Source organism: Amblyomma americanum, chromosome 6 (assembly GCF_052857255.1).
Source record: "Amblyomma americanum isolate KBUSLIRL-KWMA chromosome 6, ASM5285725v1, whole genome shotgun sequence".
Classification (NCBI taxonomy): Eukaryota; Metazoa; Arthropoda; class Arachnida; order Ixodida; family Ixodidae; genus Amblyomma; species Amblyomma americanum.
This window is the reverse complement of record NC_135502.1, coordinates 142,232,646-142,260,288: the sequence shown is the minus strand read 5'-3', so window position 1 is coordinate 142,260,288 and position 27,643 is coordinate 142,232,646. Positions and strand designations below refer to the sequence as shown.

Genomic DNA, 27,643 nt, shown 5'->3' with positions numbered 1-27,643 from the left:
TCGGCCAGTGTAGCTCACGCTACAAAAAAAAAGTAACACCATGAATCGATATTCGCGATGTGCAGTCGCCAACCAGTGTCACCACATAAATACCGGCCGTGCTGATCCGCGGTCCAGACCATGGAGTCAGAACTGTCTGAGGGTTGTGGCAAACCGACTGCTTATTACAGAAAAATCAGTGCCTGTATCCACGAGCGCGGTCACGTCGTGGCTGTCGGCGGTTACCAGAATTTCGAGGAAACCAGTAGGTCACAGCGCGACATTGAGGTCGTCGGGTCTGGTCGTTCGGTCGAAATGTCCAGCCGAATCGTCGGGTAGAGGCTCTTGACTCGGTCTAGTAGCGGCGGCCCTAGCCCCGGAGGCCGCCGTCTTCTCCGCCGTCTTTCCGCGATGTGGAGACGTGCCTCGAAACTTCTCAGAAAACAATGGGCGGCGTGGCGAAGAGAACAGCCTTGGGGATGGCGACCGCGACTCGCGACGGTGCGAGGTCGATGGCGGCACGTTAGCGGCCAGGTACTGTTCGATATCCCGGGGCCGTTCACCGTGGCGCTGTCGAAGTGCGTCGGGTGAGAACTTCTTTAAACCCCTTCTTCGGTAGGCGTAGTTGCGTAGGATGTGGCTAGACTCCCCTTAATGGTAGCAGTGCAGCCAATTGTTGGCGTACTCCACACGCGTTCTTTACTCATGGTGGTCCAGGACCCCTGCAGCACGTTGCTTACAGCTGCGATCGGGTACGTATAATAGGCAAAGAAGCGACGGCGGAAAAGGGTCGTGTCATTGGTGCAGGGCTCCTTAGTGCATGACTTGCATCGAAATGAGCCCAGTACGCCATTACCAACAAGGCCAACCTACTGTGTTAACAAAACTTTGAACATGATTGGCTGAGCAAAGTGCCGACTAGACCTGGAAAGTGAAGGCGGGTTTATAAGTCATTGGATGTTTCCTTTTTTTCCAACGCGGGTTTAAGTGCAGTTGTAGCGCGTTTAGACTCTGCGATACATATTTTTTTATTTTGAATTTATCTCTTATTTAGGTACACCAACTAAAGACACAGTGTTCCCAGGGAGGTGTGTATTTTCTCCGCATTTGATGGCCGCATCTCGACCAAGAGTTTATGGTGGCGAACGTGGCCTCGTGTTCAGAGAGTGGTACGATACGGACGAGAGGGAATGGACATTTAGTACATCGCATAAGAGGAGTTCGATTGACGCATGGTTAGTTGCGATGGCAACGAGGGCAGTTGGTCAATGTTTTTCATCTTGATGTCGGCACTTTATAATCCTCCACTGCAAGCATAAGCGTTGCTGGTGAAGCGAAGGGGAAGGCGCAGAAATTTGACGTCTTATTTTGTGCCCTCATCTGGGCGCCATCTTGGTGGTCTCGTGCCAGCGGGGAAGGTTGTAGTCGGTCTTGTAGTTATTTTACAAGGTGCTGTCGCTCAAGACTTGTAGCGAAGCAAGGATATTGCGCTAGCTTACCAAGAATGACAAGAGCATGATTTTCGCTTAGATCTTTCACTTTATGTGGATACTATTGACTTGTCGTGATCGATGTTTCCTGGCAGCGATAAGAGAATTATTGTCGATATTACAACAGTTTAGTATAGGTCCCTTAATGGCGCAGTTGCCTTGGTCGAGCATCAGGTGATGCACTTGTATGAAAACATGCGCTGGTATATCAGCCAGGGATGGTCGGTGTAGAGTTACTAGTCTAAAGATGAAGAATCTTGTCCCTAAGCGTAGATTTGATTTTCAGAGCGGAGAGTTACCGCTGCGCAACGTGCGCTCCAGTCTCCCGTGACATCTGAGTGCCAATTGGTGCAAGTTGTTCTCATCCGGTCGCGCAATAAACAAATACTCGTAAAGAGATTGCTGGGGAATTCCAACGGAAAATTCTTGGTGCCATCGTCGCTCTTCGCCAGTAGTGCCTTCAGTTTTGTATTTGCATCGGCGCCGTGGAGAGGCCTCGCCTCAAGAGACACTTTTAGCGATTGCGTACGACGCTGCACTCGGAACTGCTGCCGGCAATTTTTACTTTTTTTTACCAGCCCAATCCATTCTCTGTCTTGCTCGCGTAACAAGGAAGTTCACGAATTACTAGAGCGCTAGATATATAACCTTAGTTTCAGTTGTTTTGTGTCGTCGCTTGCTAGCCCTCTGGCAGACCCATATGTTCCCGGAGAAGTAATCTAGAGAAGAAATGAAGAAATCTAGATATCTAGAAATGGGTCTTTGTCGCCACCTTGAGAAGTTGAAAATATCTTGTTTCATATGGCGCTTTTTGGCCATAGATGCCCTTGCGTTATTAAAAATATACTCAATCATCAAGAAATCTAGTTGAGCACTTAGGTCATGCGACATTGCGGCGTCATCACAACTTGTCCACCGGGTTGTCCACCGGGTGCACGAGTGCAGCAAGAGTGCACTCCGGTTAAAGTGCGTTCACGAAACACACTCTAAGGGCGGAGTGCATAACCACGACAGCGGCGACTTCGAAGGCACAATATGTATGGTACAAAAAAAGTACAAGTTTATTTTGCTTGCTATAACACGGCTTTTAAAAATCTCTCTTCTCTATAGCCACAATCGAAGCAACACAACAAAGAAACGCAATTAGGTGATCAGACGCAACTCCGCTGCACGCCGGCATCCTTTTTGTTCTCAAAATTCTGGATTGTGTTGGCTTGTGTTGGATTTTCTTCTATTTCTATTTTTGAATTGTTAAGCTCCTTTTATTTCTGCTGTCTCTTCAAACAGCCAATTTTTAGTATTTTTTCTTCTCCTCGACTTCTTAAAAATTCGGCTGATTTCGCATCACCATTTTCTTTTTACTACTAGTGCACTTTGCCTTCCCGTTTAGCACCGCGTAGAATCACGAGTCACTCGGGATGCCGAAGCGCGCTCTTCGTAGGTGCACTTGTGCGCTTGACAGAGGTATTCAATGTTGGCTGCATTCAATACCTGATAACAATTCAGCCGACAATGCGGCATCCCGAGATAAAAGCGTTAATCTTTCAAGCCTGCGACCCTAAATCAGTTTTCTTCCATTGGATCCTATCGCCACCACGTGCGTTTTATGTTATTTTGTTGAATTGATCATTATTTTGGCAATAAACGCAATTCATCCGGGTCAATTGGGCGCAGTGCACTGCCAAAGCCTCTCTCAGTGACCGGAAGTTACCTTCTATTGCGGCAGCGGCCGACTTCTTTACGCTACAAACTTTATATTCTTAGCGCTACACATTACTCTCTCTGGCCTCTTCCAATATTCTATTCCTTTTATGTGCCCTGGTTGCGAGGGGTGTGAATGCGCTGGAGCCTGGTTAGTCTCGACACTGCTGACCCCAATACAAGACAGCTGGAGCCATTCACACTAGACTTTAAACGTGCGCGGTGCGTACAGACAGCGGCAAAATGAAAATAAATATTTAGCGAGCTTTCAGGTAATGGTTGCTCTTGAGTGTTAGTGAGAAACACGCTTTTTGCGTTTTACAGATTTATTAACCGCTTCATGAATAATACCAGCATGATCTCTTTAATTTAAATGCAAGAATAGCATAAAACTTGCTTGTGTGCAAGCTGAGTCTCACGTTTCTTGCTAATTCTACCTACGCCCCCACATCTCTCAAGATACAATATGATAAAGAAACTACCTTGCCGTTCCTTCATAACCTGCTTCTATCCCTTTCGTGTTATTCACTAGTGGCGGCTTCACTAGAGCTCATTGTATTTCTCCAAGTGAGGCTTCAACACGCGAGTCTCTCTTTACACCTCAGCTCAGTTTTTCCAGAGAGGAGCGTTTGCAACTTGAGGCATGGCCGCAGCGGCATGACGCTCATGCAGCTGGAGCGACTGTGTCGGTTGGCAGGGAATTTTGATTTAATAGGTCCTAAGAGAAAAAAACAAGCAGCGCCAATGGGTACATAAAAACACGTCATTCCCTATCATTTTCAAGTCGGCTCTGCATCTTTTAGATGTTCAGGATTCGTGGATGTCAAGTTCAGTTGTAAGGCAACTGTGAAAAATTGTAAGGTACTGTTCTGTAAATAGTTAAGGTAATGCTCGATTCTTCCGATACGTGGCAGAATGTTCATTTCAAAGTTTCTCAGTTGCTCACATCGAGTAGTTAAAATGGTCCTAGAAAACCGACGCGAAACATTTTGTACGAGAGAAACACATTAATAACAAACAAATGAAAGCCTGTCTAGGTGAGTCCTGTTGGTGTACCGATTGTTATATTGGAATATTACGTTATAGGAAAATGTGCTTTTGTTCACGACGAAAAATGCTCTTGTCCTGATTTTATGAGAATGGAACTTCAACCAACGAAACGCTTTTCATTCCTAACCTCTTATCCGCCATTCCAGCACGTGGCAAACTTGTCACACACTCCACCAAGCTCAGTGCCCAAAAAACATTCACAGTCGACGTTGCGTTACAACTAGACTTTCGAAAAACACGCAATGCAATCGTGCATATCTTTCACTTCCCTTTGGTGAGCTTCACTTCTTGATATGCCTCGAGCAAAGTACACATTTTATTTAAATTGATCTAAATTAAATTAAATTTGATTAAATTTGATTTATATTCAATATTTAATTTAAAAGAGACCGTAGTAAAGAGCAATGTAGAAACAAGGTGGACTTCAGAATGGAACAATGCAAGACACCAGGTGCCCTTTTCACTATTAGACTAAAAAATAAAAGCTGTGAAGGCCTTCATAGAGCAAAGTCTAATAGAGAGAATGATAAAGCGATAGACTACGACTGTGTCGAGCTTTCTCATTTATGCATGCGGCCTGAATACATAGAATACCTTTCATTCATCAAGCTGCTCGATGTGGGCCTAGAAAACAGAGACTTCCCTTTTAGCACTAGCGGCGTGCGAACTCCATCCTTCTCTTTTTTTCATTAGTTACATTTTTTTTTCGAAGTTGATCGTCTCGCGTTCTGTATTCCTTTGTGCTGCGTCAATTCCTGCGAACCATCGTTGCTTCCAGACGCGATGCGGTGGTGGCGCCGGGCTTTTATCTCAATGAATGCCCTCGACTCGACAGCAGTCGGATTCCTTAAAGGAGACAGTCAGCTATATGGCTTAGCGAAGCGTAATTTTCTCGCTACCCTGCAAAAAACTTTCTGTGCCGGAATGAACGCGTGAGTCTGAAAGCGCCCTGTTATTCTCGAAACAGCTTTCCTCTCTCTCTGCCGCTTCTTCTCCGGCGTCTGGCGCGCCACGAAACTTCGGTTGAGCTGTTATTGTGCCATTTAGTTTTAATTTTGCTCGTTTTGGGCGTAAATTATTCTCCTTCCTTTACCCTACTTCGTTTCGTCAACTGTGAGTGCTGCTTAGAGATCAAAAGGATACATTCATAACACTTGGGTAGCCTAGACGGTGATGGGATCAAAAGGAAACACATCGGCCCCATTTTAGGACTCCTTTATACAACGATATTAAATTGAATGTTAAGACAAAGGCATGGCGTCCACGGCGCCGTCTTAGTAACGAAACACTGCGTAAAATACCACTCCCATTCCAATGAACCTCAACTTTTTTTGCACTGTTTGGTGGCTTTCACACTGTGTATAACTTCTGTTGTCATATGCCTCGTTTAGGTTCGGAAAATTTTAGGCTTTGTTGTGCTTAAATGGCTATGGCTGCTTGGTAAAGCTATCTGCTCAAAAATTCTTCTTTGATTCTGTTTACTCAGTTTACTTTTTTTCAACATCACAACGACAGAACACTGGCCCCATTTTAAAACTTCTACAGAATCTAGATCTCTTTTGAAAATTAAAAAAAGAAACAAATACCCGTTCGGCATGCGATACTGCTCCCTTGCTATCAGCTTAGATTCGGTACTGCTGCGGTGGCTCAGTCGTCTGAGGATCCCTTTCGCACACTGGAGGACCGTGATTCGAACGCCAGCGCAGACGGGTGCCCGCCAGTGATACAACGAGTCGAAGCGGGTAAGTTCGGAGGAGCGCCGTGTCAGCTGTAGCCAATAGGAAGGAGCTGAGGTAGCATATCGGGTAAGTTCGGAGGAGCGCCACGCAAGATGCAGCCAATAGGAGGGAGCTCGGGTAAGTTGGGTCAGCTGCAGCCAATAGGAAGGAGCTCAGGTAGCATTTCGGGTAAGTTCGGAGGAGCACCAAGCAAGCTGCAGACAATAGGAGGGAGCTCGGTTAATTTCGGAGGAGCGTTTCGCCAGCTGCTCAAAAAGTTGCTAGGGAAGAGCAACATCGGTCGCGCAATCGGTAAGAATGGCTGTGAGAGGAACAGCCACCTGCCAGTGCAGTGGCGCACCGCATGACCGCGGCGCCACTGCGCTGGTAGTTGTATCAGGACTGGCCGCGATCTATGAATGTTAAGCAGAGAATGACCAGTTGTGAATATACAAGCATTAACCCACGGAGCTCCGAATGGTGGCTGGTTCAGTGGCCAACGCGGACTGAGTTACCCATGCGCACAAGTAACAAACGCACCAACGAGAACAGCAGTAGTTGCACAATACTTTTGGATTGATAGCACTTGAGCTGACTTCAGTTCTCCGGGTAGTTTTCCATTCTTTTGTCTGTTACCTTTGCTTTTCTGCGCAATTTGTTTTAAAGTGTTACATTTGTTAAACATGACTCCCACCCCCTCTGTAATGCCCTCGTCCCCACAAAAATGACTGTTGAGCTTCAGTTGACGCATTGTTGAGCTCTTCATGAATAAGCTGGAAACCAACATGAACGCAATGTATGTTGAGCCCACTCAGCTTCGCTAAACAAAATTTTGGTTGGTTGCACTCAACAAAGCTTACGTCAGAGAATTTTACTTTATTTTCAGCTTCAAAAGCTTTTGCAGAGCATACACATCTTAAATTTAGGCCTATAGGTGCATTACTGGAAAGTACTGTGCGATGTCAGTGCACGTTAAAGAAACCCAGGTGGTCGAAATTTCCGGAGCCCTTCACTACGGCGTCCCTCAAAGCCTGAGTCGCTTTGGGACACTAAACCGCCCTAAGCCACGCTAAACCAAGCATTACGTGAAACGTGGAAATGGACTCCTCTCAGAAAGTATTCGATAGGGCAAGTACTCCACAGCATTGCATATTCGATAATTTAGGGGTACGACCTCACGTAAATGACAAGTAAAGCGAAAACTGCATATATTGAAATAGTTATAAGCTCTCTGGAACATGACAGTGTTCGGTGCTAACACGCGATCTCGTCTAACTGTTCACAATGAGCGGGTTTCTGCAATAGACAGAATATTTTGTTTCTTGCATATGTAGTTCTCGGTATTCAAAATCCTGCGGAAACCCACACATTAATATATTGCTAGCTAACTATTATTCAGATGTTGTAGTGGCAAGCCTTAAATGCTTCAATTTTAGTAAAGTTACGGCTGCGCGAAAAGGACAAGGACAAGAAGCAAAGAAAAGACTACATCATCACGCGTCTGCAACTGTAGTGTTAGTTTGCTTGCCTCTTCATGTTCTACTCGCCCAGACACCTTAAAATGAATCAACTAGCTCACAAGAACGTTCTGCTGCAGGTTTAATTCTCTTTTCGGCATTTTTTTAAGCCTTTGTGAGCAGGAATTTACCAGGCGTTGGCTGATGATGGAGATGATGATGTGAAAAAGAGTGTCTTCTATAGTCGCCAGGGAAATCAAGCAGACCACGGATTTCAACAAAAGTATTGTTGAACGCAGTCACCACATTAATTGTTGAGTAATTTCTGTTAAACATGTTGAAACGTGTCTGATTGCAGTCGTGTATAAGCCTAACTAAACGAAATCAGGGCTAAGCTCGACTTGTGTCAATTAAAGAGAACTTTATCACATTATGCATATTAAGAACGCATGTAGCACCTCTTAAGAGCGAAGTAAACCGCTAAAAATCTTTTCTTGCGCAGAAACAGAGTGCCAGTGGCGCAAAATGCTCTTTTGGGCATACCTTCTTCAGAGGATTCGTATGTGCGCTCATAAAAAAATGGCTCTTAATTAGTGCTTTGTTTCTGTAGCTCATGACTGAATAAAAGTTTTCAACTAACAGAACGTCGCATGTGAAGTTCATTAGGTCTACTACACATGACATAAAGCATAGAACAATAACTGATATCATTTTGCTGGTCGGCTGGCCACTACCTGCGGAGATCCAGACAGCCCTGTCTAGGAGGATGTTTTTCTAAGATCACCATTTAATTAAAAAAAACATTACATCTTTACATCTTCAGGCTCAACATTAGGAAATTTTCTGAGTAATGCTAGGCTTTTCCAAGGGAGACAAACGTTTGTCATAAAGTGGGCATCGTAGTTGACGTGATGCCTCCGGTTGCAAGTCTCGTATTTCGTTTGAGGCAACCGACGTCCTTGCGTCCTTCCTTGGTGCAGGCAACCATTTCCACTGCGACAGCCGGCTGCTGGACCTGTGGGAGTGGCTGCAGGGCCCTCCTCGGCAGAATACTCGGCGACCCAGCTGCGCGCAGACCGACAAGCCGACCAACCAGTCAGTGGCCTCACTGCACCTGTTGGACTTCTGCCACGATCCCGTCGGCCGAGGTGCGGCGTCTTGAGCACGATCGTCTCTTCCTCTAGTGGGGTGTGCACAACAGCAGTCTTATCGGCGGCTTCCTGGTCAGTTACCACGCCACGTCGGTGTCCGCGCCGAATGATGGCGCCTCGCTCGAGCCAGGCGTGCGGCGCCACGGAGAAGGCGGGCTGCGCACCCAGCTCTAGTACAGGGTGTGCCTCACGGTCGCCAGAATGTACCAGCTGACCAACAACCGAATGTAGCCGTAGGTAAGCATTAGGCCTCCCATTGCGCGAGCCAAAGGAAATTTCAATTCCAATTACTTTTAGGATAAGGGTAATGCTTCGAAAAATGCTCACGTTGTGAAAACGGCGGTAAAAAGAGCCATGTGAAATAAAACAGAAATCTTTTTCCAAGAACGTGGCGTAGGAAGATCCACTTCACTGGAAAACGACGCAGCAAACGAAATTATTTAAAATAGAAGCACAGTTCAAAGGAAAAGCAAGAATTACACATAACGACCCACCACCAATCGAGTTAATAACAAAAGGCTCTCAAGGCCTCTTACAATTTGCCGTGAAGAGTCATGGATTTATATATCAGCAACCTGGGAAGTGCTTGTTTACTTGATAAGTTTTTCGATTGGCCTAAGCCGCGAGTGTTAGTATCACTGGCGGTGGAAAAATAGATCGGCGATCGTTATATATTTTCAATACACGATACAAACGCTTCATTTGGTTGGCTAGTATTGCAAAAGTTTCGTTGTACCATTGTGACTCTCTGGTGGCTTTGATGACTCCTAGAGGAATTTATTTGTTAATAAAAGGGGTGCCATAATATTATTATATGCATTTTATTTTCCTGTAGTGATGATCTGGGACTTGCAGATATTCGTTACAAAACTAGAATAAGGCTAAATTAACTGCTTCTTAATTGCCTTAGTGTAATTTCTGACATCTTGATCGTTTTGTTGAGGCGTGAAATAGAAAATCTAATTGACACTTTAAGAAGTTAATAGCCAGTGAAGCGAGGAAAACACTGAGATTCGAAATTACTTCTGAACACGCTAATAAAATAAGGTTGTGTTCGTTGCATGAGAACGGCGATGTCAATTTCAAGAGACATAGATTTATCACGCGCTTATCTTGCCGTGCAAATTGTGAATCTTTCTTAAATGAAACAAAATAATTCTATAAAGGGAAAAATTGAGCAAACGTTCTTCGCGTAACAAAATCTGGGCTTCGCTTAAGGAGTCATGTCCGATACAAATCAAGAAACTGGATGGCTTTGCTTTACAGTAACATTTAGGACAGTACCGATGCCAAATAAAGCGTATTCGCATCGCATAATATTTTTTTACCTACCTCCTGATAGCCCATTTGGGCGGTGTCCTTGATCGCTAGGATAACGTTTTTCTCTAATGCCAGTGGTGTTCATCAAGAGGAAATATGCCATCAGAACCGCTAACTACAGAAGGTGGTAAATTCTATTGGGTTCAAAACAAGGATTGACTGTGAATATAAAAATCAGTACGATAGAAATACATCACCTGTAGGATAACTGAAACATTTCCGATGTAGAGTCATCAAAGAACTGCTGTACACGTGCAACTCCCCAAGAAGGATCGCCCCCTAGACAACACGAATAATTACTGCAAAATTCAGAGTGCACACTCAAAATCAATATGATTGACGGATTCTTGCCTGTTCAGACCACATATTTCCGCACGTCACGAAGGACACCCACACCTGTGGCTCACATATTTACGCCCTCATATGTTATCATCATCACACTAGGTCTCCTCTAGGAGCTTGAACTCCCTCTGGGTCTTCAGTTATCCTCCCCGCGTGAGCTCGGAGGATTCAATCTAATTCTTTCCATTTATTTCTAAAGGATTTGTTAGCCTCCAAATTTCTGCCAGAAAGATTACTGCTTTCAAAATACAAGAAGGTCACGTGCGGCAGCCTTTCATATGGCAGCTGAAATGTCATTCTATTTTTATTTTCGCCGACGCCATTTTATTTTTCATCCTGAGCTTAGACCGTTTTTGACACGGTGGGCTCCCATTGGTGCTCAAGTAGTATGACAGCCACAGCTGTGTGCGAGACAATGGCTCATTTTTCGACGCTTGGCGCTTGCAGAAGTCAAACTGTGCACGGGATAACCCTAAGTGCAGTGTGAAGAGTCAGCTTGACGTTTTTATGCTGCTATGCATTGGAGAAGTACAGAGACAACGGAAGGGTGTAGCTTGCTTTATTCATAAGAAGCTGCAAACAGTATAGACACAAGCGGAATGCGTGTGTAGATTGAACATTTGACAGATGTATTTGTGCAAATGATAAAAACAGGTGCAGATGAGGGATACATTGACCATTGCACAAGTCTCTGCGTGGACAGGTGAACGGACAGAACAAAAACGAGCGGAGACGGCGGTCTAGAAACCATATGAACACCGGGAGGCGGGCCAACGTAAGGCCAAAATGTAACCGCGTAATTCTTTTCGTGCCCAAAAAAATGACAGGTTGACGTAAGACTCATGTATTCAACATCAGTTCGTTAATACAAAATAGAGTATCATCTCAGTGTTATTAAGTATTTAATAATAACTACAAACGTTGCACACAAAAATTGGCAAGTGTACTATTTTGCACATTAGTCATAAATCTGCCGAGGCATAGAAGACGCATGCTGTGCACGTTTCTATAGCAGCTTTCACTGACAAGTAGTCTTGTGTAAAAATATTTCCAACTGAAAAGTAACATCTTATATAGGACTAGTGGTTCACTACTCGCCGCTCTCAGCATGGAAAGGAAAAGCTTCAATGAACTTGCATGGCAATGATTAAAGATGCGCGGTAGTACAAAACACAATTAAATGACTTACCCGTACAATTTTAAGTCCATTGTCCTTCGAAAGAGAAAGACAAGGCTAGGAAAATAAAGCGATAAACAGTCACTCAAAATCGCAGCTCGAATAGCACATCAGCGGCTAAGCCTGTAAGATGATGCCACAGAAAAGCGCGTGGCCAATTGAACGCAAGCACACAGTACAGAAAAACAAGTTTCACTTCGGCGCAGAACACTTCGTGAAAAGTTGGGAAAAGTTCTACCAGTAAGTTTCCTCTTCCGCAGACGGGCGGCAACCACTCTGCCACAGAAAGCCACAAGGTACAAGTATCGCAGGCAGTGGTAACGGCGTGAAGGCAAATAGAACGAAGAAGCTTGCGAACGATGAGACAGCCTACAGGAGCGTGCGATCCTTCTCTCAGCGGCGCATCTCGGTCCGCCGCTACCGACGCGCGTCCTGTAGCGAATAGAGCGAGCGCGGGACTGGGTGCTGATCGGGCCGCAGGGCGGCTCGGCCTGGTGCCAGCAGCGACATCCTCCGTCGCGCTTCCCTTGCCCTTTCATCCAGGCCACCCCGTGCGCAACCGGATGCGGGTGCCTGTAATCTGCGGCTTGCGATTTTCATTCCTCAACCTCCTGAGTTTGTGGAGCCTCCATTTTATCAGGAGAGTAATGCAACCGCACAAAATCCCCAGCTGCCAACAGCCACCAAGAGAGAAAACTGAATGCTGCTCACAGCCTATTTATGGTACGGATATAATAAGAAAGAATTAAAAGCAAGCAAACAGGTGAAGACTTTAATAAAAACAACGAGCAATTTTATAAACGCATCGCACGCAGTTATGAGATGCATGCGTGAAGGCGTCACGATAAGCTACACAACACACGGCACGAATGTTCAACGCTCGGGAAACGGAAGATTACAGCGCGCGCCATCGAACCCTTTCGCAGGACTGAGACGTAGCCTGGGCTGTTGCCGTAGTACACATGCGCGACAGAAGGTATAGGCACGCGGCGAATACAGAGCATCGCCCCCTCTCAGAGTGGGCACGAAGGCGCGCATGCAGAGGACGCGAATAACCGGCTTTGTTTTCCTCTGACCTAAGACGGCGCTACGCTTCGATTCGCGGCAGGCAGGTTGCAGCACCCATCGAAGTCGTAATGTGTCGAAATGGCCTTTATAGCGCATGAAAAAAAAAAGCATAGGACGTTTACAACTGTGTAACGCCAGGGTTAGCGATAGCTACTTGGGCTTTTAGTTTTGGGGTAGAAAAGGTACACTTACCTCATTTCGCCATGTGTCTTTCGTCCCCCTGAAGTATGAATGAATGAACACGTGCTTCAACATGCTCCATGCTGGAAACAGCGCATCGGCCGTTGGCCGAGGTCTACCGACGTCTCAGGACACTACGGACTCGTACAAAGTTGTCCTTCCCCGATTGCCAACCGGTAATGTTGTCCTTAATACCGTTTTCCTGCATGCTGACCTTAAGGGTCGCCCGTACCGAGCACCTGACTTCCGTGACGCACTCGCACAGATATTGGATCTCCGGGAAATTTTGTGCATTGGTAAATACCAAATGAGCCACGTGTGGATGGTTACCTGCGAGAGTAGTTCTTCCAAACAGAAGCTTGTTAACAAAGCGGAGTTTCCTGTCAAAGGACTGCGATGCATGGTGTTTGACCCGGATACTAAGAACGTCAAGGTTAAGCTCCTTTGGCTTCCCCGCTATATGGAACACCGGAGGATTGTGGAAGCATTAGAGCCTTATGGCACGGTCCAGTCTGTGGAGCGTGAAAAGTGGCGGTGCCCAGGGATGGAGCATATGGAAACGACGAACCGTGAACTCTCCCTCACACTCAAGGATGGAGTGTCAGCTAGCACCATTCCACACACACTTAATGTTTATGGAGTGCAGGCATTAGTCCTTATCCCAGGGAGACCTCCACTGTGCCTCCGATGTAGCCGGGTTGGACATGTCCGGCGCCAGTGTCGCACGCCTCGATGCACTCAGTGCCGACGCTTAGGCCATATTGCGGAGAACTGTGTCTTGAGTTACGCTGACAGGCTGCGTCAAGGCCAGTGGTCGCGGGAAGATGACGTGGCATCAGAACACATTATGGATGTGTCTGAGGTTGTGGACGCGACCGGAGAACTAAGTCATGAGCATCGAATAGATGGGGAACAGATGACTTCAACACCTCAAAACAACACGGACTATGAGGCGACTGGCCATCTAGCATCCACGCCTCCAGGAGGAAAACCGCCGGACCCGGGCCCCCCCGTGAGTGTTACAGAGACTGCTGTGCTTGCTGCACAGGAAGACCTCGTTGCCACAGGTCAACGTCCGGATATGCCTCCTGTGGAGTTAGTCGAGGCGATACAGCCAGTGAATGCTCGCCGATCCTCCTCTGATGCTGATTCTGCTTTGTCGTTGGAGGGTAACGGTGAGACGTGTGTGGCGTCGATCTCTGGCGTGTCAGGTTCTCTGTCGGCTGTCAGTGTGGCAGCGAGTGATGTGCTCCCCTCGGGTTCGTGGGCCGAGGCCTTGGCTGTCTCAGAGGAAGACATGGACAGCACCGCACCTTTGAAACGTCCTGCAGATGCTGACGAGGTGTGTATCGATGGCGCTGACCAGAAGGCACAATGTGTAGAGGCCACGGGAAGGGTGGTGTTAAAGAGGAGGGCGATGTCTGCTCGAGAGGCCGCCAATTTGGCGGCGGGCCACCGCATTCCAGGGGATGGCGTTTGTTAAGACTGGCACCAAAATGGCGAGCGTCGCAGCATATCAAGTCGCTACCCTTAACGTTAGGGGTATGCGTAATCGTAGGAGGCAACAGCAGGTACGGCATCTCTTAAAGAAATGGAGTGTGTGTGTAGCCGCTATCCAGGAAACAAAGTTGTCCTCTGATGAAGAGACAGCAGCTGCTCTTGAGCCTTTTTTGTCGGAATACAGCATTATTGTTAGCCACGCGAGAGGCTTATCCGGAGGTTGTATGCTATTCCTGGCGAACACGCTAGAGATGACAGCCATGTCTTATTGCATAGATGACGAGGGGCGACTTATATGCTGTGATCTCACAATTTCAGGTGTACAGTGGCGGATTATTTGTGTTTATGCCCCCACAAAGCAGCGCGATAGAAGGCTTTTTTTTCTGTCATTAGTTGAACATTTGTGCACGGACCGCAAAATTATATTGTTGGGAGATTTTAATTGCGTTTGTAGGGATGAGGACCGTTCAGTGGTATGTAAGAGATACGACCATAGTGCTGCATTACTTACCGATTTGGTTTCTGAATATAGTCTTGTGGATGTGGGGCAGAAAAAAGGCGACAGTATACATTTCACTCATTTTCAGTTTTCCTGTAATGCTCGCCTTGACAAAATTTACGTTTCTGTTGACGCAATAGCAAGTGTGTTTGGCTACTGGGTGCGGCCCATTTTCTTCAGTGACCACTGTATGGTCTCTCTTCAGATAGGAAAGTACACTCGGCATGTACTTCACCCTCGATGGGAGTTGTGGAAGATGAATAACTGTCTGCTCTCAGACGAAATCTTTCAGCGTGCTGTACCTACTTGTTTGAAGGACGTATGGTCAAGCCGTGATCTTTCCATTTTTCAAAAGTGGGACTTGTTTAAACAGGAGATCAAAAACTTGGCAATTGAGGCCTCAGCAAGAATCGCTTTCCTGAAGAGACACCACCTTCGTTAGCTTGGGCGCACCCTAACGGAGCTATATGAGCTAGAGAGGGTAAGCCCGGGTGCCTATCTCGAAGAGATTAATAACGTAAAAGCACAGCTTCAACAATTTGCGACAGACAGATATAAGGGGGCCTTGATACGATCTAGGTCCCGAAGGTTTCTTGATGAGCAACCTTCTCGTCGGGCCCTGAGTGATGGAAGAGAGAATGCTCTTGCGAAGGAAATATTGGAAATTCAGTATGGTGATTGCACATACAGTGATGCGCCTGGTATTCTTGCTGCTTTCTTCGACTATTATCGGAAGCTGTTTGGCAGTTGCGAAGATCCAAGTCAGGGTTTCGATTACAGTTCCTTGCTCGGAAACTTCCCTCGACTTGATGATGAGAAGTGACCTAACACTTTGGATGAAATTCAATCAGCCATTTCTGCCCTGCAGAGCCAGAAATCTCCTGGGCCAGATGGTATTACTAGCGAATTCTATAAAACATTTTCGCCTTGCCTAGTGCCTGTTTTGATGGAAGTTTTCAAAGCATCTTATGATGTGGGTGTCCTGCCTCCCACTTTTTATTCTGAGCACACAATATTAATTCCCAAAAGCAAAGATACTAATCGGTTGAAAACTGTTGAGGGATATCGTCCAATTTCCCTTTGCAATGTTGATTACAAAATTTTTGCCAAGGTTCTTAGCAGTCGTCTGCAGCTCGTCATTATGGACTTGATAGGTCCGCATCAGGTCTGTGGTATTAGAGGCCGCAGTATTCAAACACATATCCATATTGCACGTTCAGTATTAGAGACAGTATCAGATGAGATAGGCCAAGTAGCTCTGATTCAAATTGACTTGGCTAAGGCGTTTGATAAACTTCTGCACGATTTCTTGTTCGCGGTCTTGGAGTATGCAAATATTGGTGACGTCTTGCTCAAAGGCATAAGGCTGTGCTATAAGAACTCCTATACAAGGGTTATTGTTAATCAGGAGCTAACGAAACCAATATCACTAGAAGCATCTGTTCGTCAAGGATGTCCACTGTCTCCATTGTTGTTTGCCCTATATCTGGAACCCCTCTGTCTCAGTATAATTAACAGCGCAGCTATCCGCGGTTTCTCTCTGGCTCAATGTGAAGTTAAAGTTTTAGCTTACGCTGATGATGTCGCCCTCTTTTGTTCTGACAAAAAGAGTGTACTCGAGGCTCTAAACTTGACTAAACAGTTCTGCGATGTATCAGGCGCGGCTCTTAATTTAGAGAAATCCAAAGGCTTTTGGTTGGGTCATTGGGGAACTAGGCCAAGCCAGTTCGGTGGTATATGCTGGAACTGTAGCCCTCTTGAGTACCTAGGCGTTCCGCTGCACCAAGTTCGCAACAGTACAGCCTACTGGGATTCACAAACTGTAACTCTAAGGCGGCAAACACAGGCTTGGATGGGTAGGGAACTCTCAGTGTTTGCGAGGGCACAGGTCTGTAACATTTTTTTGTTTGCAAAGCTCGCGTATGTCCTTCAAGTCCTGCATTGTGCGAGGAGGAAGGCGCAAGCAGTACATAGAATATTTGCAGCATTCGTTTGGCGCTCTCAATGGGAGCCGATGAGGCGTGACAACTTGCTCCTTCCCTTAGAGGGTGGTGGAGTGGGCCTTGTTCACCTGTTCGTGCATCAACTCGTTTCCCGTTTTTTCTTTTTCAAATCGGCAAACGACCCGTTTCTGGTAACTGTGCTCATTAGGCGGCTTAGTTTTCATTTGCCTAATTATTCGCACCGACTGTGCAGGCTCGTGAGGGGACTTTATGGGGATTTCTTAAGGAGGTTGCTGACACTTTCAATTTTCTCACTGTGCGCTTCTCTTTAGATTACCTGTATAGCCTCTCGAGAAAGCAGATGACCCAGGCTCTCACTGAGTCTTTGTTCCCTACACCATTGTATCGGCAGCCTTATTTGGGGTCTTTGGACATCAGTGTTCTAAAGCGTGTTAGGCGGATGTGCATTCAGGGAGCCGCTAAAACGTTCTTTTTCAAACTACACACAGCGACGCTGCCTGTCAAGACATTTCTTAATGACAAGGGGATGTTTGTACCCTGGAATGTGAATTGTCGTCTGTGTAACGTGCTTGAGACAATTGATCATTGCTTCATCCTGTGCCGTGATGCCATGTTCTTTTGGGAAATACTACAACGAACTCTTAAGAAGGACATTGAAATTACACCATACACTATTAGATTTCTGCCTGTTGACAAAAACTCTGTTGTGCCTTATGACGTGTTTGTGTTGATGGGACTATTCAGTCTTTGGAAAAGCCGTATGATGGACAGACATGCCGAGCCACCAAGATCGTCCAAATCTGTGTTTCGGGAACAGTGTGCGTTGGTGAGGAGTGTATATGCTGCTCGCGACGAACCTCCGAGCTGGCTGCCGTGCCTAGATGCTTGTGTGTGCCTCCCTGAATTTTGATGTTTTGATGGGGATGCAGTGATGAGTTAGGGCTATGGGGGGCTCATATTAAGCAGCCCGGTAACTTGAGACGCGAACTAGTCTGATTGAAGTTTCCTCCTTTCTACAGAAGTTCTTCCATGCAATAAAGAAAAAAAAACACTTACCTCATTTCGCACTGGTGTGGTGGCCACGTGATGCACCCCTGCACTGGCAAACGACTGTTCCAAACTGAGCCGCTGGTAGGCTTATGCGACCCAGGTTGACGTGCGCAACGGGTGGGTGCGCCAGCAACCACTGGTTACGCTGACGGCGACGATAAAGCCAGGGACGGGGCGCCTAACAGCTATCGCTGTAAAAGTCATGAGGACTCGAGAGCCTAGGCGTACTGGTTACGACTACGCTGACGCTAAGTTTTATTACTGCTGTAGTGTAAGCAAGGTGTTGTGCGTGTGGGAAGTATTCCAACTCATAACTGCTAAGGTATAAAGAAATTCGAGTCCCTTACTTTGCTGCCACGTATGTAGAGTAGACTGGAAGAGAAGTTGCGATGGTGTCGCTCAGCGCTACCTTCTTGAAGAGAGAGAAGCAGTTTTTGCTACAAAGGCGCTTCATCACTTTGTCGTTGTTGGGATACCACGAGCCGAGCGCTCCAATAAAGACTGCCTCGATGCCCACACGCTGGAATTTTCGCAGCAGTTACTGGCGGATGGGTTCTTGCTTTGAACCTTATTCTCACGTGCCGCCTCTAGGGTTACTTTGCGATTATCAAAGGGGCAAGTTACATCAATCAAAATCGCCGTCTCCCCTCGCGCCAGTGCGAGGTCTGGGCGGAGATCAGTGTCACGATTCTCGCGGGTGACGGTTAATCAATTCGCGTCCATTTGCAGCCGGTTGAAGATTCGGTTGTGGCGGCTGGCGTAGGCGGCGCTCTGACGCATTAAGTGACAGAGCAAGTGAGGGAGGGCCTACTAATATTACTACTATTGGTCTACTATTACAGCCCACTATTACTTGGTTTGTAGCGGAAACTATTGGGTCTTCACAAGATATGCGGTTAACGCACTGGGGCGCATTTTTGGTTTCTTCCATTGATCAAAAAGGCTCTCAGTGACGATGTGATGGCTGTCTTCCCCTGTTTGAAATGAGGCTGAATGCAAAAGGCCTTCTTCGCCTAAATTTCTAAATGGGTGGGACCGGCAGATAGAGGGCATGCTCATTCACTGATCACTGCAAGCACAGGTGCATGACCCTCGGCGAAAAAAATACAAAAAAGAAACGTCACTTTACAAGCACAAAACATTGCAGTTACCTTCGGCTTTCTTCTCCGTTTACTTCAGCGCGGCTCACAGTCGGCGTACTGAGCTCATTTCCGACATGAGAAGTACTCGGTGAACAATCGGCAATAAAATTGCAATATATTATTTTTTCTTGTACACGGAAGTAAAAGCAGAAACGCTTAAGGCGGGAGGGGAGGTAATGCCATACCGCACTCCTCGCTTCACCTTTCATCAATACGATGACGTTTCATGAGAAGTAATAAAGCTCCCCAGCAATCAGTAAAACAAAAAAAAAAGAATGAAAAAAGTTCTTTACACATCATAAGGCCTTCACTTGCTCATCGAATCCTTACGCCTTAATTAGAGCGCCCCTAATCTTTTTGGCAAGCGCCGAAGCCATCAATGTGAGCCACAGAGCTTTGTGCCCAGAGGTAGGGTGTTTATCCCCCGTATATGGCCTAGGTTTTTGGATATGAATAGAATGGCTGCTGTTCATTAGCTCTAATCAGATTTAAGTTTTATTTCTTAAGGGTGGTTTTGCTAAGATAGAATTTGTGTTTTGAAACGCGATATGTATTTGCTTTGAGAATCCCGTTCATCTTTGAAAGAAGTTGCTTGACTCTGCATTATTGACAGGAAGATCTTCTCAAAGACGGAAGCGCGATTGATCCCAAATGCTATTCACCTATCAAGACCATTCCTTTTTCATTAGTCTAAGCATTAAGGGTCGAAAGGTGCCCGCTTGGGAGATGAAAGCGGCATACCTGCTCGCGCTTTCTGAGAGGGGAACTTGCCAATATCCCCGTACGAGATCGACGGTGGAAATGAATTTCGCGCCGCTCACCCTTTCTATCCATTCCTCTATGTTGGGAATCGGGTACAGCTGATCCCTGGTAATTGCATTAAGCTTTCTATAATCCACGCAGGGACGAGGATCTTTCCCTGGGCCTCAACAAGAATTAGCGGTGAGGTATAGTCACTTTCCGCTGGCTCTACAACCCCCCACTCCAACATGCGCTGAATTTCCGCGTCCATTATTTCTTTTTGCTGCGGTGATACCCTGTAGGGTTTCGACCGTACCGGCTCATCAGAGGTGAGCTCGATTTCGTGTGTCAGGAGGTGCGTCTTTCCCGGGCGACTGCTAAATAGGTCATCGAATTCGCTCAACAACTGCTTTAGCGTGTCGACCTGTGTCCCGCTTAGGAAATCTGCATTCACGGAGTGAGCCAGAATGTTTTCCACGTTGTCACTAGCGTCCGCACCTCCCTTCTAACCCTGACTCTCGCTGTCCAGCTCTTCTGATTCATTTAGAGTCAGATTGACGATCCCGCTGCGTTCCACGAATGGCTTCATCAGATTGCAATGATAGATTCTCACCTGCTTTCCCCTGCCTGGAACCCTTAGCGCGTAATTCGTCTCCAAAAGTTTTTGCAACACTTCTACTGGACCATCCCAGTGAACTTCCAGCTTGTTTTTTCTCGATGGCCGGAGGATCATCACGCGATCGCCCGCGGTGAAACCTCGAAGGCGAGCGTTTCTGTCATAATAGACCTTGGCGGCCTCCTGGGCAGCTTTCATATTTCGATTTACTAATTCCCTCGTGTTGTTAAGGCGGTCCAGTAGCTTAAGCACGTACTCAACCACTGTCTGGTTCTCTCCTGTCCCTTCTCACATTTCTCTCAGCATTCGGAGGGGAGAGCGGAGGGCTCTTCCGTACACGAGTTCTGCTGGCGTAAACCCCGTAGCTTCGTGGGGGACTGTTCGTAAAGCGAAAAGTGTGGCCGGCAGACAATACTCCCAGTCTGCTTTATGCTCATAACAAAGAGCGCGTAGCACCCGCTTCAGCACCGAATGCCATTTCTCTACACTGTTGGACTGCGGATGATACACCGAGCTGTGCAACAGTTTTATTCCGCATCTTTCTAGGAATGTGGTCGTCAAGGCGCTTGTAAAGACCGTCGCCTGATCGGCTTGAATTTCGGCCGGAAATCCTATTCTCGCGAACACTAACAAAAGGGCATCAACTATTTCTGTGGAGCTCAAGTCCTTCAACGGAATTGCTTCGGGAAATTTTGTGGTGGGACATAGCATAGTAAGCAAGTACTTATAGCCTGATTTCGTGTTAGGCAAAGGGCCTACTGTGTCTATTACAAGCCGGCGGAAAGGTTCTGAGATCAATGGAACAATTTTCAGTGGAGCCTTCCATGTCTCTCCCGGCTTGCCCACGCGCTGGCACGCATCGCATTATTTTACGTAGCGTTCTGCATCTTTGAAACAGCCCGGCCAATAATATTCCATTAATAGGCGCTCCTTTGTTTTATTGATTCCCAAATGTCCTGCCCAGCCATTTCCGTGGCAGAGACTCAGAATGTCCGCTCTGTATTTTTCGGGCACGACCAGCTGATCAATTTTTTTGCCTTTTCTGTCCTGGTAGTGTCGGTATCGTAAGCCTCCCTTCTCATGCATTGTTATGTTGCGTCTCGCGATGCCCTCTTTAGCTGTAAGGTGCAGTCTTTCCAAAGTGGGATCCTGCTTCTGTTCTTTTGTTAGGGACTCCCTGTTCACCTGCAGAAGGCGATCAAAACTACGCGATGTAGGAGATAAAACGGATCCTTCAGCGATTTCTGATTCCTCTACCGACTTAGTGGTTGAAGTCCCTCGTCGCTCATTTGCTCGGTCAGCTGTCTGGCTTTCATTCCTCGTTGGTTCACTTCCCTCCTCATTTGATTGCAACGATATGCTGGCTGGTGCGTCTCTGGCTACCTGAGGTTCGGGAATCTGACTTAGTTGAGATGCGAGCTGACGAGTTTTCGATCTTGTCAAAGCTTGTATCACCCCGCTTCCGAGTTTCTGGCCTCTCTCGCGTAGCAATTGGTCTGATCGATTCGAGAAGAGGTAAGGATATGGAAGTGGCACGGCCTTCGAAACTGCGGCCTCAGTGATTAGCTCTCCAAACGGTCCACAAATTCTCACTCTAGCTATGGGAAGGCATACACTGTGCTCTTCTACTGCCTGTTTTATCCACGAGACTTCTCCCATAAAATCGTCCACTGATACGTAAGACGGGTGGACAACGTCCATCGTCGCGGCGCTATCACGAAGCACCCTGCACGGTTTCCCGTTAACGTGCAGCTCGTGCAGGTATGGCTTAAGGAGCTCTAGATTATCGTCGTTATCCTCGACGCACGAGAACACCAAACGTTGCTTTGTACACTTGGCTGCAAAGTGCCCGACACCATTGCAGTTGTAGCAACGAAATGGCCTACTAGCCTCAAACTCTTTTTTCGCGGCTTTGTCTGCTCCCTGTCTCTTCGCCTGTTCTTCACGCTTTTCTGGCGCTACCTTCGTTGCCTCTGATTGCTCCGACCTTCTAGCACTTCGCGTCTTTCTGCTAGGCCCTTTATCTCGCATCGCGTTTCGAGCGTGTGACGCACCCTCTTCAGTGCTCAACCTTCTGCGCGAAACGTACTCCTCTGCTAGCTCAGCGGCCCTTTCAACTGTGTCGACTTTTTCCCTGTCTTGAACCCACAGTTTCACCACTTGGGGAATGCTTCGGTAAAATTGCTCAAGGCAAAAACACTCAATGATTTTGTCTCGGCTTTCATAAACCTCGGCTCCTTTTAGCCACTCTAGCAGTTTCGTCTTTAGTCCATACACGAAATCCGGATAGCCCTCGCTATCGTTTTTCATTGCGTTCCTGAAGCGCTTTCGGAAAGCTTCGGCTGACAGCCGGTACCTTTTTAGCAGGCTGGCTTTGACTTTTTCGTAGTCAGCTGCGTCTTGTGTGCTAAGTCTCGCTATGACTTCAGCTACTTCACATTGCAAGAGTGTCAGAAGCCGTTGCGGCCATGTACTGCGAGCAAAGTTCTCCCTTTCGCAAGTTCTCTCAAAGTTTCCCAGGTACAATCCTATGTCCCTTCCACTTTCATAGGGCTGCATGAATCTGTTCATTCTATATGATTGTACATCACTTGCTCTTTCAGGAGACCTGGCTCTCGTACTGTCGCCTTTTTTTCGATTTTCGCTTTCAAGCTGCAATCGCTTTAGATTTCTTTCTTCTTTTTCAGCTTCCCACTTTTGCCGTTCTTTCTCTTTTTCCCATTCCGCTTCCCTTTTTCTTTTTTCTTCCTGTACCAAATTCCACGTATCTACCAGCTGATCGTCATCTACGTGTTTTTCAATTGTCTTGCATATTTCAAGTTTTGTAATTTTTCCCTGTACTTCTATTGACAGTTCCTCGCATAACAACACCAAGTCCGACTTTGACAATTTCATAAGGTCCATGACGATGCCTTCTCCGCTTTGGCAATGCTATCTTCAAAATGTCGTGAGATTACCCTTTGTCAATTGACATACACTTCCCAGTGATTCTAGATTATTCTCTCAAAATCTGAAGCCTGGCGAATCCTATAGCAAAATGCCGAAACGCTTACCGGTTGAGAAAGCACGATGTCGCACGGTCCATCCCAGCTGCTGCCAACCAGTTGTTGGGGACGAGGGGTCCTTGAGTGAGCTGACTCTTTCAGCACCGCAGGTCCCTTCTCAGAATGACGTTGTCGGACTTGATTATGAAGGAAACTGTACCGGGGGTTTATTTTACATTATTTACAAGATTTTGGAACCCATTGGAGGGTGATGGGGGAAGGTCGGAGGATCTGAGAAGATCTGAGGATGATCGAGGATTCTTTCTCACGGCACTCGTCGTTCGGTTTAAAAAGGGTCCGGTCCCCAGGATTCCCCAGGTCCGAGAATGTCTTCGCCAGGTTGGGCGTGGCCTAACTTGCGCTGTCGTACACCCACACACACACACACACACAGCACTTCACATAGGGACGCGCCCCGTCACATGCCTCGCCGGAGAAAGAGGGTGCCGCTGGACAATCGCCCCCACCAGAGAGAGCGGTGTCTTCGCGTCCGAACGACAGTTCTCACGCTCCAGCCGAACACGTCTTCCGGGAAGTCCGAATGGGCTAGGCACCGGCGAGCAGGCATAGTTGAAGGGGTGAGTCACCCCTGCTCGCTTCGGCGGTCGCTAACTGCCTCCGGGCCGCACGGTCTTCCGCGAACAAGGTTTACAAACGGCAGTGGAATCCTCCATCTCGAATCCAATAAACCTCGCGAGGACCGGCCGTGGGAACCAAAATGCCTATCGCCGTGCAGTGACCCCGGTTGCAGGTGTCCTGGCCGAATACGCAGCTGAATCAGACCACCGGCTGTCGCCAGAAACCTTACAACGTGCTCTCGTCCTTCCGTGTGCGGTAACCCTCCGCCACGGTCTTACCCGTGCAGAGGAGGTTGCGCTTAGGAGGATCCGGGTCGGGGTTGCCCTCATACCTGCCGTCACTCGGAAGTGGCCTCAGTAGCGAGATTTGTTTCCTCGGCCAGGGTGTCCGATATGCAAACACGAGGACATTGAAGCCCACATTCATCACTTGCTGTGGGACTGCTCAGCTCTCAAGCCTACAAGGATCCGGCACCTGAAGGTAGCGGGTCTTTCAACAAGGAAAACTTCATCATACATTGCCTGTACGCAGGGACCGTAGCATCGTTCTCTACTGGAGTTCATCAGCTCAGATACCCTTTTCCATTCATTTAATCACTGATACATATTTCATCACACCTTCACCCATTATTGATGCCTGCGGCAATTAATTTCGCTTAAAAATAAAGTAGGCACAGCTGTTTGGGATTAATAAAGCACATGGTACGCTGCACAAAGTAAAAATAAATAAGAATAGAAGCAAACAGTGCATTGTACAGAATCTGCCTAAAACGCTGCAGAAATGAACACCGCATTCGACATACGATGCCGACAACCTTCTACAATCTGTCCCCGACCATTGCGTCATTCTCATTTATTAACATGTTTTTTTTTAAGCACTATTACAGCTTTAACCGCATCAACTATTTGAATTAGCGATGAACCAATATTTAGAGAAAGTGGTGGATAAGAAATCAGCTCAATGCGAGGCCTAAAAAGCACAACCTTTGTTTTTTCAGCGTTTATATTTAGCGGATTGCATTCAAACCATTCAAAAAGTAGTTGTAGACAATCTATGCATTGCTGTTTAAGATCTGGTACGTGCATGATTTTGAAGAATAGAATTGTCACATCTGCGTAAATTACAAATCTTGGAATCTTACTTATGTTGATGATGTCCTTGATATGAAGGAGGAAAAGCAACGGCCCAAAAACACTGCCCTGCAGAACGCCAGAGGAGAGGCATTTCAAATTTGATAATTTTTTTACTGTACAGACTGAACAGCGCAACGGAACTAGGACGAGTAGAAGAAACACGAAACACAGGACAGGCGCTACTCAGACTTCATAATCTTACCGACGCGTCCTGCGTGGCCCCAGGAAGGCTCCAGTCCGCCAAACAAGGCCTGAACCTCTAGCGGGATTATTCTTCTCTTCAGACAGCGCGACAGCACTCTCGACTTGCAGGTGGTGACAGCAACCAGGTTGACCAGGGTTATGGCAGAATTGTGCATAGGTCGTTTACTCTCTCGACCACGGCGGACCCGTTGCGATGGAGGCGAAACGTGAAGGCGCTTATGTACTGTGCGACGCCAGTGCACGTTAATAATCTAAAGTGGTCGAAATTACGCCGGAACCCTCCACTATGGCGCCTCTTTCTTCCTGTTTTCTCTTAGTCCATCGTTTATCCCTTCTCTTACGGCGGGGTTCAGGTGTCCGTCACGATGTGAGAAAGATACTGCGCCATTTCCTTTCCGCAAAAACCAATTTTGATTTTTTCTTTAGTTGCACACGGAAACTGAGGTAGGACCTAACGATTTCAAGAAATTTCTCGTGAAAACGATAGTGCTCGAGTTTGGCCAACATTGTTTTGTGATTGATTCGATCGAATGCTTTTGAAAAGGCAACGAAAATTCCTAATGTCAGAAGTTCCCTTTCAAACGACTCTAAACTCTGTTCTTTTTTGGTTAGAAGTGCTGTCTCTAATAAAAAGTTCTTCCTAAAACCATGTTGACAACGTGTTATTATGTTATATTTATGACAAAAACTGGACATTCGCTAATAACGAATTTTTTCAAAACACTTTGAAAAGATGAGAATAGATATAGGACGATAAAGTGACAGTTTATTTTGGTCTTCATCTTTGTAGAGAATGGTTTCCTTGGCAATCTTCATACCTTTGGGAAAGACTGCATGCTCGAGGCAAAAATTAAAGATTTATTCTAGGGCAGGGCTAACTACATCGACTACGTGTTTTACCGAAAAAATTTTATGGCGCTTACGACACCCGTGATCTGCTTTTGCGCAGAGCCAAAAAGCAAATTTTGATATCAGTTTCATTTTTTTGCGTAAAGTATGGACTCGAAGAAACCCGGATGTCAAGGCATTTCACATTCTGCAGGTCATGATTATCACCTAGCAGAGACACCAAGTATTCATTAATTTTATCTGCTAGTTTTTTCGCGCTAAGCAATTCCTTGACCACTGAGATATCCAGTATGCCGCCAGCATGTCGACTTTGATTTAAAACCTCATTAACAGTTTTCAGCACGGTCACTCCTTTTTAGTACAACTGAATCAAATGTTTTCATATATTCTTGTTTTGCTTCGCGATGAAAACACATGACACGTTTTCGATATATCTTAAAACCCGCTAGATCTACAGAGATATGCTTTAAATGAAACCGTTGTAAAGATCGGTTTTTCGTTTTATCATCTCAAAGCATTCTTGTGTTGGCCAGGGTTTACGAGCCTTGGAAGGCTATTTTAAAGTGACATGTGGAAAGTTGTGTCCATAAACAGACCTAAATACAGTAATAAACGCATTATAAGCATTTTCTGGTTCATCTTTGTTGAGAACAACATTCCAGACCACTGCCGCGAGGGCTTCCCGAAGCAGTTTACGTAATGTTGGTTTCTGGTTTCTGGGGGTTTAACGTCCCAAAGCGACTCGGCTATGAGAGACGCCGTAGTGAAGGGCTCCGGAAATTTCGACCACCTGGGGTTCTTTAACGTGCACTGACATCGCACAGTACACGGGCCTCTAGAATTTCGCCTCCATCGAAATTCGACGGCCGTGGCCGGGATCGAACCCGCGTATTTCGGGCCGGCAGCCGAGCGCCGTAACCACTCAGCCACCGCGGCGGCTTAGTTTACGTAATGTGTCCTCATTTATACTCCGGTATTCTACCGTATTTCGAGGCCTGAATTGGGAACAGTTGGGAATAAGAATAAATGGAGAATACCTAAATAATCTGAGATTTGCTGATGACATTGCCTTGCTGAGTCACTCAGGAGGTGAACTGCAAATCATGATCAACGAGTTAGACAGGCAGAGCAGATCGATGGGTCTAAAAATTAACATGCAGAAAACCAAGGTAATGTACAACAGTCTAGCAAGGGAACAACAGTTCACAATTGGCAGCGAGAGCCTAGAAATTGTGCCGGAATACGTCTACTTAGGGCAGGTAGTGACAGCTGATCCGGATCATGAGAGGGAGATAACTAGAAGGATAAGAATGGGGTGGAGCGCATATGGCAAATTCTCGCAGATCATGAGTGGCAGTTTACCAATTTCCCTCAAGAGGAAAGTGTACAACAGCATAATCTTACCGGTACTCACCTACGGGGCAGAAACGTGGAGGCTAACGAAAAGAGTTCAGCTTAAGTTAAGGACAACGCAGCGAGCCATGGAAAGAAAAATGATAGGTGTAACGTTAAGAGATCGGAAACGGGCAGAGTGGGTGAGGGAACAAACACGGGTTAATGACATCCTAGTCGAAATCAAGAGAAAGAAATGGGCTTGGGCAGGGCATGTGATCTGAAGGCAAGATAACCGCTGGTCTTTAAGGGTAACGGAGTGGGTTCCAAGAGAAAGTAAGCGTAGCAGGGGGCGGC

At 46.6% G+C, this 27,643-nt stretch overlaps 1 protein-coding gene across 1 annotated transcript; it reads left to right on the top strand.

Moving 5' to 3' along the window:
• The first annotated feature begins 12,705 nt into the window (after positions 1-12,705).
• On the top strand, positions 12,706-25,156 carry LOC144095551 (uncharacterized). Its single transcript, XM_077629244.1, has 2 exons — positions 12,706-13,645; positions 25,127-25,156. Exons 1-2 carry the CDS (start codon positions 12,707-12,709, stop codon positions 25,154-25,156), a joined length of 969 nt encoding a protein of 322 aa, XP_077485370.1. The 5' UTR covers position 12,706.
• Positions 25,157-27,643: the final 2,487 nt, after the last annotated feature.